This window comes from Vanellus vanellus (genome assembly GCF_965231255.1).
Source record: "Vanellus vanellus genome assembly, chromosome: 6".
Lineage (NCBI taxonomy): Eukaryota > Metazoa > Chordata > Aves > Charadriiformes > Charadriidae > Vanellus > Vanellus vanellus.
In genome coordinates, this window is record NC_138911.1 from 60,459,059 (window position 1) to 60,471,900 (window position 12,842).

The 12,842-nt window shown below is 45.3% G+C and overlaps 1 protein-coding gene across 1 annotated transcript in view; it reads right to left on the minus strand.

The window, feature by feature from the left end:
* Positions 1–12,842, minus strand: part of RCOR1 (REST corepressor 1) — a gene marked incomplete at its 5' end in the record, with an annotated part of 86,082 nt that overhangs the window by 43,744 nt on the left and 29,496 nt on the right. Inside the window, one exon of the mRNA XM_082485495.1 lies at positions 81–164. Coding sequence (XP_082341621.1) covers positions 81–164 — 84 coding nt within the window. The remainder of the gene's footprint in view (positions 1–80; positions 165–12,842) is intronic.

The window sequence follows — 12,842 nt, forward strand, 5'->3', positions numbered from 1 at the left end:
CTACTGAAAGTGGCAACTTTGCATTCTTGAAGTGACACATGTAAGGGAAGTGGGGAATAAAAGTATTTGAAGAGACTTACATTTTGCTTCAGACAGATTCTGGTTAGGTGACCAGACCAGCATGCCAAGATTCTCTCTCTCCTGACTTCGCCTTGCGAGTTTGGCTTAAGAGAAAACAGATACAAACCAAGTTACAGAGAAAGTCATTTCAGATGCAAAATGGATATATCAAGTGACTTATCACACATCTGCAGCTTTTAATCAAGATACAAAACCCATCCGCAGAGTTAAAACCCCATCCTCCCATTCAGACCTGAGGCTTTTCCTTGTTTCTTCAATGCATCATTCCCTATATAACATGACAGATACCGCACACTCACTCTTTCATGCAGTAAACCAAGAAGCATACGTTAGATCTAAATTAAAAGTTAATTAATGTTTCTCTTCCAGCATACTTGATTATTTTTCTTCCAGTCATCGTTAAATGAAAAAGGGAGGAGCTAGGCTCAGGCAGCAGGCTCCAAGCCCTTGACATCATGAGACCGTACTGTGCAGCTATATTAATACTTCAGGGTAGACACATGGATGAACCTCCCGAATTTCACTTCTGAGCGCCTCCTCCCCTGCTCCAGCAGCCCTTTTATGCCTCCCTCCCCCATACAGACAGGGTCCCCCAGGTCAGAATCAGGTCCTCTGCTCAACCGTGCCAGAGAAATTCTTGTGCATCCACACCCACACTGTGTACACGTACCCACGCTCAGAAAGCAAGTCCGTTTTCAACCAACTTAACACCTGGCTAGCATGAGACCTCTGAAAGCCTCAAGTGAAGAACCACAGCTGCACATAGTTTGAAAGAGCAACCTCAAGCTAAAGCACATTTCAACAGCAAGTTCTTATGAATCTGCTGTTGTTTGGTCACAAGCAGTCAAAAGAGAAGGAGGACGGGAAGAGTAAGAAACTTGCTGTGTTGAGTCAGCACGCACACAGCCAGCTCAGCTACCCACCCTGGCCGAGAGAAACTTGCAGGTCTTGTTATGAATGACTGCCTACAGTACTACTTCCACTACAAAACGTCACATAGCGCTGAAGTTTTATGCAATATTTGAACACAATACTATTTTCTCTGCGCTGTGCAATTAGACATATAACTGCCACTTCATGATGCATTAAACAAACAGGTCAGAAAAGATCTAGTAACACGAGAGACGCAATGCCAGGATGCTGTCTCATGGCACAGGGGATGAAATCAGAACATGATCTGCTCACATGCCTCCACTGCAGCAGAAAGAGGCCTGCTAGCACCCAGCTCCTGCTCATCTGAACACATCAGAAAATTTAGTAATTACAATGCTATGAACACTCATGGTTCGACTACTGGTTTTAACCCAAAATCTGCTCAGCTAAGAACAATCAGGGTTTAGATGACAAAAATATTTTAACATTAAATTTAAAGCACAAATAGCATGTATTAAAAATAACCAGTTGCCAGCAACATATTTACATTAATCTAACTATTTTTTTTATGACAAGCACCATGATTATCTTTCATACAGTTTGGGTTCTTGGTGTTGTGGGGTTTTTTGGGGTTTTTTTTTGTTGGTTTTTTTTTTTTTTTAAAAAGGCTAGCAACAGCACATACAAGATATTTTGTGCACTGTTCACATTCATTACTTCTACACTAGGCAGTAAAACGAGTGAGAAGAGACAACAGCCTCTGGTGTTGTGAGATAGGGGGTGGACACCAGATCTATACGCAGAACGCAAAGGGTGTCTGAATTTAAAATTACAATACTGAATTTAAAATTACAACTTCACGAAAAAAAAAGTCTTGAAACTTTGGGGATTAAATTTTACATTCTCCCTCATTTCAAGTCTAGGTCAGGAATGTAAAGAAATAGGCAACCTTAAGCCTCCCCTTTATCAAATTTTGCTCCTTGCTCTCCCTAACCAGGATAGTCTAGCACCTACTAAAGTCTAGCATAGGGTTCAAAACACAGAAAGTCAGTCTCCCTCCTCACTTTGCACTACCCTGAAAAGCACATTCTCATTTCATAGAAATACTCAAAGACAGAAATCATCAGTCAGGACTCCAGGAAGCTAAACACTTTCCACCCAAATCCCAACACACCCCCAAGTAACCCACCGCCGTTCAGGAGCCAGATACCCGAATTCTGCCTGTGAGGCTTAACACTAGGCAAATTGCCATCCTGGCTTTACCTCATTCTCACTCGCTGAACTGGCAAAACCCACTTAACTCAGGAAAAGGGAAAAGTTTTCTCCTAGTTTAGCAGGCTCAACCTCTTCCCTGACATGTCAGGCGTGCGTCCCAGCCCGGCTGTCACTTTCAGAAGCAGAGCGCTGCTAGCTCAGCTCACCCATAGTAAGGTGGGTGAAGTTTCACCTCTCATGGTTAAAACCCCAAGTTACGCTTTGGGACATTGCGGAAGGAGTGCCACAGCCTTCCTAGCTGTGAACTGCAGTGAGCCCTGGGAAGTGATGGTAAGTGCACGGAGGTACTGCGGGAGCTCATGGCACTCAGTGAAATGTGTTCCTCGTCCTCCATCACATCACATCACAGCTCCCACCTACAAGGCACCCGGGACCTCCCTTTGCAAAGGGAGTACCTTGGGTTAGGAGCTACCTCCTTCCAGCCCACATCATTTCCCTATGAGCCAGAGTAAACCACTCCCTGAACCTCACACCCAGAACAAGAACCCCCTGCATATATCGGGCTTCATGCAAAGCTCAGGACCCCGTTCTGCCCAGTTCCCTCAGCCCAGCTTCTTCCCCTCTGCCTCCCTCCAGCCTCTCAAAAGCAACAACCAGCCAAGTTATGCTGCACTTGTAATGGGCTGCGAAGTAGCACCTCTGGTATTCCCACATCTCCCCCTGCTCTGCTTCTCCACCCAAACCCACACCTCTCAACCCTCAGCCCTTGTTCCTCAACAGAGGTAGAAGCCAGTGCAAGGCATGCAGTAGGGTTAAAACTCATGCTTCTCTGCAAAGGACAGAAGCACCTAAAGGCCAACACACACAGAAGGGCAAGGGGTTGTGGGTACATGTGTTCCTCCAACACCCACAGAGGCCAAGACTCCCTCCCAAATACCACAGGTGACTTAGCCTGCCACCCAGCTCCAGCACCACATCCTCCTTATCACCCCTTCTCAAGCCCAGAGCCCCCACGTTTACCATCCCCCAACAGACAAGGCAGACAAGACAGGCATTCTTCTGAATCCAGCGTTGACCCCATCATAAATACATACAGCACAAATACTCTTGCTACATGATGTGGCAAAGAAAACCTTAAGAGCTTGCTCAGAATTTGAAAGCACAATGAAATGGTTATTTCAGAGCAATAGTCGCAAGAGGGGAAGAGCGGGCTGAGGGCAGAGCAGTTATTACATCCCCTTCCCACATCTTTCCAAGCACAGCTGCAAGGCTCACCAACATGGGGGAAACTCCTTCCCCCCATCCCCTCCTTCTGGACAAAGGATACCGGGGTGAATTCAAACACTCTACGCTTCAGTGACAAAGCTAAAAACCTAGTTCAATTTAATCCATTCTATATTTCATATAAAAATAGCCACATAAGGAGGGCAAGGATTACTCTTTTTTTAGGGGAATAGATCAATTTAGGATCAATGAGGTTTGCTTGTTTAAGCAACTGCAGTTAAACCAGTGCAACTTGTGTTTAGAGAAGCTGTATATTGGCAGATGAGATCATCTGACATTTCAGTTAATCCCGCACTTTCATCTAGGCTACCCACCAGGTATTTGTAAAGTCTCTGCCATAGCCATTAGCTCCTTATCACAGCTGTTGTGGGAGCAAACACTTTGTAATCACTTTCTCACTGCTGACTCTCCCATTTGTCCCAAGTCTGTGAAGAATCATGGATGCTTCCTCCAACCCCAAGAGAAACACCTCACATCTGAGGGGTTCTTCTGCAGATATTGTAACTTCATATTTTCTCTTAAGCAAACCAAAATTGTACCAGTGCTAGAATCAGGACTGTATGAATAAGCTCAGTGTTAAACATGCTGCAGAGTTTGTCATCATGAATATATTTGTGTTGACATGAAACCACAGATCTTTGTTCAAGCTCTCTCCAGAACATTGCAAGAGAGCCAAGACATGTACACGTGCCCTGAAGGCTCCTCAGCTACCACGCTTAGTAGAGTTGCTGCAAATGGACAACAAAGCAGGGCTGAAAGCAACAAGTGTGCTTGTCTCCCCACCTCTACCGGGGTGCTATGAAGTCAGGACACCTGGCAGGGCAAAGGAAATGTGTACGTCTCCAAACAGAAACCACCAAAGGCCACTGCACCGCACACATGACGTTGTTCCCCCCTCCCCCCCGCCGGTCAGAGAGTATCTTCCCCATCCTTCTGACCTCTCCCAAATTTCAAGGTACTAATGGAGCAGCTGGCATCAGTACAGAAGGAAAGCTGTGCCTGGCAGGAATAGCTCTGCCTTCATCCCACCTGAATCTCCTTTTGGAGAGATGAACAAAGAGCTTCTGAAGAGCTGTGTCAAAAGGCCAAAGGGTGAAGCTTGCACTTCACAGTTTGAATCCATCCAACACCTCAGCACTTCTGAAGGGAGAGGAGGTCCTGCTCAGCCAGCATTGCTCTGCTCTCCTGACTCGTGCTCCCTGCCTCTCCCCCCCCATCCTGTGTTGACTCTGGCATTTATCCCTCCAAGCCAAGCAGATTCACTAAAAGTAACCTGGCAAAATAGAAAGCAAACAGCATTTTCCCCAGTTATTAAATCAAATCAGCTGGCTGCAAGATGAGACAAACAGCTGCGCGGGTGCAGAGGGAGTGGCAGGCCCACGTGGATAGGGACCCCTCTGCCTTCACCCCACAGAGCTTTACCCCAACATGATGGTGCAGCAGCACCACTACAAAAGAGAGGGGGAGGGAGGCCGTTTCCCCTTCCACCAGCACCAACACCTACATGACAAACCAAAGCAGGGACTAACCAAAGCAGGGCATCTATATGAGCTTTTAAAAAAATAAAGATAAAATCCAACAAAAAAGCACTTAGCTTTAACTCGTACCATTTTGTAGTTTTCTACCGCATATCCTAATAGACAAGGAAGGGGAATGAGGAAGCAGAAACAGCACCTCACCCACAGCACCAGTTTATGCTGTCTTAGGGACCACTGGTGGAATGACAGCATACATGAAGAGCAGGTAGAAAGGCAACAGAGCCTGCCAGTGAGCAGGAGCCCACCGCTGCGCGGCCCCAGCCTGATGCATCCCATTTTATGTTTCTTCTATAAGTTAGAGAAGAATCATGCCAGAATAAACTCAATGGGACCCGAGGCCTCTCAAAAGAGCCACCAATCACTCTGTCACCTATTATTTTGCTTCTGTGCAAGGCAGCAGTGCCAGCTCCCACTTGAGTTCCTGCACTTGAGGAAGCTGCTCTGTCTCGCAGCTCTCCCCAAGGATGCTGCATGTTCCAGCTGGGGCTGTGAGCTGTTCATGAGTGCTCTGCGCTTTCCCGTTGGCACCTGTACTGACCCCTTGGAGAGATGATCCTTGTCTCCTCCAGATACCAAGGCATACTTTGCTCCCAGCTCCATCCTGCCCAAGTCGGGGTGAAGCTCTGCCACGAGGCCTCCAGCATTCTTACTTCTCTATAAACCTTTCAGGAGTCTTCGACATAGGTTTTCGCTCTTGCTGTTTGCACAAGACATTTCAGAGCTATTGAAGCCCTCTGAGTTTCAAAGCAAAACACCCTAACGTATGACTATGCGAGAGCACTGCAACACACACCATGAAGAGTGGGAATTTGCTGCTTGTCAGTTCCTCCATTATTTAGAAATGGCAAAAGGTAACTCAGAAAAGCATGTCCACTGTCAGGTGCTTGATACAGATACACGCTTCTGTACTTTCTCCAGAAAGCAAATATAGGCAAATCAAAAAGTTTAAAACCCACTTGCCATAGAAGTACAGGGAATTCTTCAGGTACTGATCTTTGCAAGGCAACAGGTAAGAAAAGACTTCTACATCTAAACAACATATTTCATGAAGTTATTAAAGTTTACACACCAACAACTGAAATCGTCAAGGTACAGCATTGGCAAGATTCCCACCTACAAAGGCTACTGCATTACTAACAGCACTTACTGGTACTAACTTATTTTTAATTCACATATTGCACCTTTAAAAAGAAATACTAAGAAACACCTTTTCCTTTTAATAAGTAACCCTCAGCATTATATATAAAAACATGCATTGTATAATACTCAAAGGTGAATAGATGCTGTTATTGTTTGGGGAAGAGCTGAAGCTGACATATAATAACTTAGCTGTTGAATGCTGCTTAAAGCAGTTTTGGACCAAGTCTAAATGTATTTACTTCTAATGAAGTGAGATTAAACAACTGCTTCCATTCCCAACTCTGTATTTTCTTTATCAATGCAGACCATATATTTATTGCATAGGGTAAAATCCCCTGTTTACAGTACCCATGATGACTGTTAAACAAAATAAGACAAGGGAAGCACTGGCTCCCATAGTTTAAAAAACTTGCTCTCACTGGTTCATTGATATTACTCAGGCTCACAGTGTAATTGTAAATGCACAGCTGCGATACAACAACAAAATACCTATGTGGCACAAGAGAATTCAAACAAAATTGAAAGTCAGAAGAAAAGCTTTTTCCACCTTCCTTCCCCACCCACTGCTGGCACTGGTGTCTCAAGCAGCTACTCAAAGACATTTGAAGAACTCTGCTGCCCATCTCTGCTTCCTTCTGCATGTGACTTCTCCCCGAGTCAGCAGATAATGCTTGTGATCCCCTTTCATGTGTGTTTTCTGAGGACTGGCTCGATATAGTAGCTGGTACCTCATAGAAATACCACCTTTATACACACACTATAGCAGCATCAAATGCAGAACATTTTAGACTGGAATCCTGCAAGTTGAGGAATGTTTTTTAATTAAAAACTTATAAATTAAGCAGCGGTTAGCTCTTCCTATACATGACTACACCCGGCTGGCACTATAATCTATATGCAAATAAAGTTCTGAGGGCATTTTTGTATCTGCCTGGGGAAACAAAGGCGACTATTTGGGTTTCTATACAGAGCAGCAGCACTGGAAATGCAGGCTGAAGGGCCTTATTGCCTCAGAATAACTGTAGGTGCTGTGCTACAAAAAAAACACGGTATCACACATTACAACAGTGTGAAAAATATTGCTTTAAAAATTACCCAGTTAAAGATTAATCATCCAGCCATGATTACAAAGGTCACTTTGCAGTGATAAAAATTATTACCATTAGAAGAACGGGAAGAGAAAATGAGAAAATGCATGGATAGCAATACAGTTTCCTGTTCTTTAGAGTTCAACCCATACGAAGTTTGAACTTCATATCTTTGTGGGTTTTTTTTTTATTTTAAACTTTTTAAGATCGCATCTGATCCAAGATGCCTTTCCAGTTTAAGAGCTAGCGGTAAAGCAAAAGCTGTGGCCTACATTTTGCCCACAACCCAGGCCAGACCGAACAATAAAGCCAGAACAGATGTTGGGGCCTCGCCTTGATTTTTTTTTTCCTGAATAATAGGAGTCCGCTCATTCTTTCCTGCAAGCAGGTGGCACCAATGTGCAGCCATAGATGAAGTCTGAATAACTATACAAGCAAACAGCCTTTCAATATACACTCTAAGTGTGTAAAATTATTTTTTCTACATGCATTATTTTTTCTACATGCATGCAATTCCAATTCGAGCTCTGCAGCGAGTTCTGCATACACAAGCTCTGCAACCCATACAGGAGCAGGAAATACATTAACATAACATCAGAAGCATGAATGTACCCCCCCACACACTCAGTATTGAGAAGCACACCTCTGCTAATCACAAGGGGGTTTTGTCTAGACATGGCTGGGGTTTTGTACTGAAAGGTGAAAGGTTTGGAGTTTGTTTAAAGAGAGAGTTAAGTATAAAATTAAGAGGAGAAAATGCACATTTGATTAAGATTTTTCCATAGACCTCTTGCAAGCCTTTTTAGGAACGTAAAAATTTGCACTATCCACTTTTTTTTTTGAAGGAGGAAGGCTAGTAACTATACTACAGCAAATCCTGAATGCACAACCAAAAAGCAGGCAACCAGAACAAAGCAAAAGCCCACAGCGCATACGTTGGGTTGGACCTACGAGGCTCACCTGCCCTCCCAAGTGCACTTCTCCCCCCTCAACATCACAGAGAGCATCCCTGGCCTCCCCAGGCTGCGGGTCAGAGCGGCAGCAGCTCCAAAGCTCCATCAGGAGGACTGGGATGGTACTGGACGTGTGCCACCCTGCCAGTCAGTAGCAACAAAAGCAAACACCACACGTGGGGCCTGGTGGGCCACACAGCCCCTGTGGCTACCACTCCACAACCCATAGCTGCCACATTGGGCCCCACGTGCTGCCACCAACACCAGGAACCCCCGCACACTCACAACCCTACACACACACACACACAAAAAAAAAAAAAAAAAAAATCAATGCAGAACCTCGAGTCATGCAGTGAACCATTTTAAAGTTTGTTAAAAACAGGTAAATGCATGCACACAATTAGTTCTGAGAGCCAAGCTACAAGCTGAGCCAAGCTACAATGAGCCAACTACTGTTGGTTTCTGTTCAGCCTCCCTGAATGCTGCCCCAACAAGAGATTTCCTTCCTTCCCTCCATGCTATTTCCCTTCCACTTTCATTCAGGTGACCAAGAAGTCACACTGGCACGCCTACATGTATGCAAGTAAGATCCAGTATAGAATTTAATATACAAAAAAAGGAACAACAATAACATAGCACAGTTCCCTCAAGTGCCAGGCCTCATGCTGCCGACAAATATCTAGGCACTGCCAAATCTATTTGAAGCCAAACAGCCTACTGATGAGGAAGCAAATAAGGCAAACACATCTTCCTCTCTTTCCATCATAAATCTTGATTCTGCCACCTCCCCTGTTCCTTGACAATCAGCAACTCCTACACATACAGTTCCACATTCACATGGTCTCCCACTTCTTTGCTAAGCCAGCCCTCAACTCTTCCCACCCCTCTGTTGTCTTCCCTTACAGCCAGCAAGAAGAGCTGCTTTGGGCCCAGTCCTGCCCATTATTCACAGGCAGCACTTAGGAATAACAAGACCAGGACCAGCAGAGACTTCCCGAGCCTGACACTGTATCTGCATCACTGGATTTAATGGCCCTTCATGGGGGGGGGGTGGGGGGGGGAGGGGGTGGGGAGAAAAAAGTCCATCAACTAGTCTAATCCTTTTTGAACCCATTTGTGATTTTGGCATCTACAACATCCTGTGGCGGAGTGCTTCAATTTAATTATATGTTTGTTGTCTGAAGGAGAACAAAGAAAGCCCATGCACACACTCCCTTCTCAGCTCTGGAGCTGCTACCCAGTCATTTCATTTGGTGGCCCCATTTCCTGCCTTATGAGAAGCAGAGAATAACTGTGCCCTGTTCAACTCCTCTGTGTCTCTTGCTGTTTTACAGACCCTCTACCATACTCCTCTCGGTCATCTGTTTTCCAAGCTAGACAGTCTTGGCTTCTCTGCTTCTCCCTCGTACAGACAGGGAAGAACAATTCCTGTACTTTATCTAGTTATCTTACAGCTCTGAGAAGCGCGTATGCATGGGGGAGGGATGGAAACGGGGCAGAACCAGAACTGTACGCAGTGTTCAAGAAGAGGGTACACCACAGAATTTATAAAGCATGCCATAATGAGGTTCTGTTTTGTTCTCGTATGCTTTCATAACAGCTTTTAACAATACTCTTGCCTTTTCACTATTACCATTGAGTTGATGAAAAAAATCACTATGACTCCCAAGATCTTTAACAGCTAATTTAGAGACCACTACCGTACACATACAGTTACAAGGCTGTTCCACCCTACCCTACCCCCCTCCCCGAATATTACTTCGCACATAACAAGTGTCACCTGTCATTTTTATAACCATGCTGTCACAAGACTGAACAGGTTGCCCATTCCCCCATTCAGTAGATACCCACACTCCCCCTGCCACCCCCTTCTCCCATTCACATACTGTCTTTTGCACACTGACAAAAGGACAATCCAGCGTTAGCAGTAAAGATAAGTGAGAAACAAAAATAACAAGATATGTAATTTGAAATGGAGAATACACAAGTGTTGCTTTATTTCAACAGTGAGAAGTGCATGGTGGCTCCTTTCCAACCCCCAGCTCTAGGACACCTCTGGCTTCCCAAGGCTTCTTCTCCCAGGAGACACGACACAAGGAGCAAGAAGCCAACAGAGGGTTCTTAGACCTTGTGGCTCACCTCATTCCCTTTCCCATTGAACAGCAATGCTGTTTAGACCACCGACCCAAGTACCCCCCACTCCCCTTCTCCAGCCACCCTTTCCTATTCCCCAGCACCCTTTGGGGAATGAGGAGAGGAACAGAAAAGGGGGGAGAGGGACCAGTGCTTTTGCCTCTGCTCAGAAGAGCCACTCCCACCACCCTGGCTTTAGAAAGCACTGAACCTCCTTACTCATAGAGCGAGTCTAGTTTCCCCTGCAAAACTTCAAACTTGGCCTTCATAGGCCTGCACAAGCACTGGCAACCCAAACAAGCAGCATTTTACTCATCTTTCCCACACACCAAAGACCAGCTGGCCTGTTTCTATTGCCCACAACGCAATGAGAAAAAAGAAAAAAGCCAGCGCCTCAAGTGTTCGCAAGGCAGAGAGATTACTTTTTCATATTTTTAGCAACACCTCTTCCCTTCCCACCCATCCAAAGTTCACATGACAGCATCCTTTTGAGATAGCTTACACTGATTAGTGGAAGTAACCAATGCCTAGAAAGCATCAGCAATATATTAACCAAGAATCTACATTTTATAAAGTAACTGGTTTATTTTTTCCATCAGGCTTCAAAAACCCTTGCCAAGAGATAGCCAGAAACAGATCTGACTAACTAGAACCTGGTCTCCAATGAGTATGGGGTGTGGGCACTTTTCCTCCTCCTCACCCTACATCTCAGGAGTTCAGGAAAAAAAAACACACACTCACAGAAAACCAGCTGTGCTCAATGGCTTACGAAATAAGGCCACTGGGTGACCATGTTAATGCTTGATGATACAGTACTGTGAGGGGCATGTAGATAGGACATGCTGGTGTCTCCATCCAGACCACTCAAAAGGTCAAATAATAGAGAAATCCCATTTTATTGTACCCTTGGCAGTAGCAAATCATTTTACACAGCAGAATGAATCAATCAGCAACAGCTAAGCACAGTCAGCTCTCAAAGACAGTGCAGACTTCTCACATTGTTATTATTCTTTTAAACCTGGGTAAAATACCAACACTTTAAGGCCGTTAAGTAGACAAGCCCATCATAGTACAGAAGCAGACACAAATCTTACAAACCCAGCTGGGTGCCGTGGAGAGGCTGGACATCCAGGAAGGTATCACCACAGCACCTCCCTGCTGGAGGTGGTACCCTCCAAGAGCTGCAGAATTGGGTCCTACAAGCACATGCAGGGGAGTCCTGACCTCTGTGCTGAAGTCACCCAGACTAACCCCAGCCACTTCTACCCGAAGATGGTTTTGTAGAGGTTACGCGAGTGGCCCGGCTGGCAGAGAGGCAGAGATAGCAACCTCTGAAAAGAGGGCACAGCTTCCTCTCCCAGCGCAGCCATCTCCAGAAGCAGACACCTGTCCTCAGGCCAACGTGAGCATACGAGAAGCTTATATATCAAATCCCACCCAGCACTGAGTCATGCACCGATGTGGTGTGCAACTGCAATCAACAGGCTGTGAGCATGCCCAGTTTAACCCACACAAATCCGACTTCTGAACGTCTGTGACGGCTGCATATCCTCCTCTCACCCCCAATCCATGACAGTCTTCCAGGTCCTTATCCTCACAGCACCCCTACCAGCAGATGAGAGCTTTTATCAACATACACACACGCAAAGCGCCAAGCGCCAGGCTCGCAGGAGTTGAGCCAGGTTTCCCAGGCCCCATGTTAGAGCCCCAACTGTGGGTCATCCTTCCTCATCATCCCACTCTCAGAAATGCTGAAATCAAATAGGAGCCCATAAATAACACATTTGCAATATTTCAAATCAGATCTTGAAAACTCAGTCTGCTTCCAGCTCTCCTTAGAGCTGACTTGTATTCATTAGCTCACAAGCTCCCCAAGGCACAGACAGTCCCTCTCCTTCTGTCTGCATGGGGCCTAGCTCAACAAGGTGCTGTAAGGATAATATTCATACCCAAAAAACAAAAAGTCAGATCTAATGTGCCCTTGAAATGCAGGCAGCTCCTGGATCACATTTTTCTGACAGATTTCACAAGTCAGTTTGTTTTTTCCCATTTTTGCCAAACGCAGAGGCACAGTAAGGACTATATTTAAAATGCAGCTAACAATCATGGCAAATCTTAAAATTTTGTTTTTAACATTCAGCATTTAGTAAAAAACTATCCAAAACAAATTATCTGGTTCCTCTCCTACTCCTGCCTTCAAAAGAGTCTCAGAACTAGTTCGTCTTGCATCTACATTAATAATTTCAGAGGAAGAAAGCAGTATGATAACTAGGAGAGAGGCTAAACACTTAATTCCTCACTGCTCCACACCAAGCACCGCCTTGCACTCATTCTGCACTGCTGGTCTGCCCACACTCCCGCTTTATGCTGAACACAACTGACCCTAAAAGGTGCCAAGTAACAGCAAACCAAACCCTGGAGAGACAGGCTCTCGGCAACAAGCAGCCGCAAGTACACTTGCAGCCCAGAGGAACAAAAGAGGGGCACAGCCCTGCAAAGATGTTGGATTTTCCTGAGCTGCCTCTGCTTTGGGATTA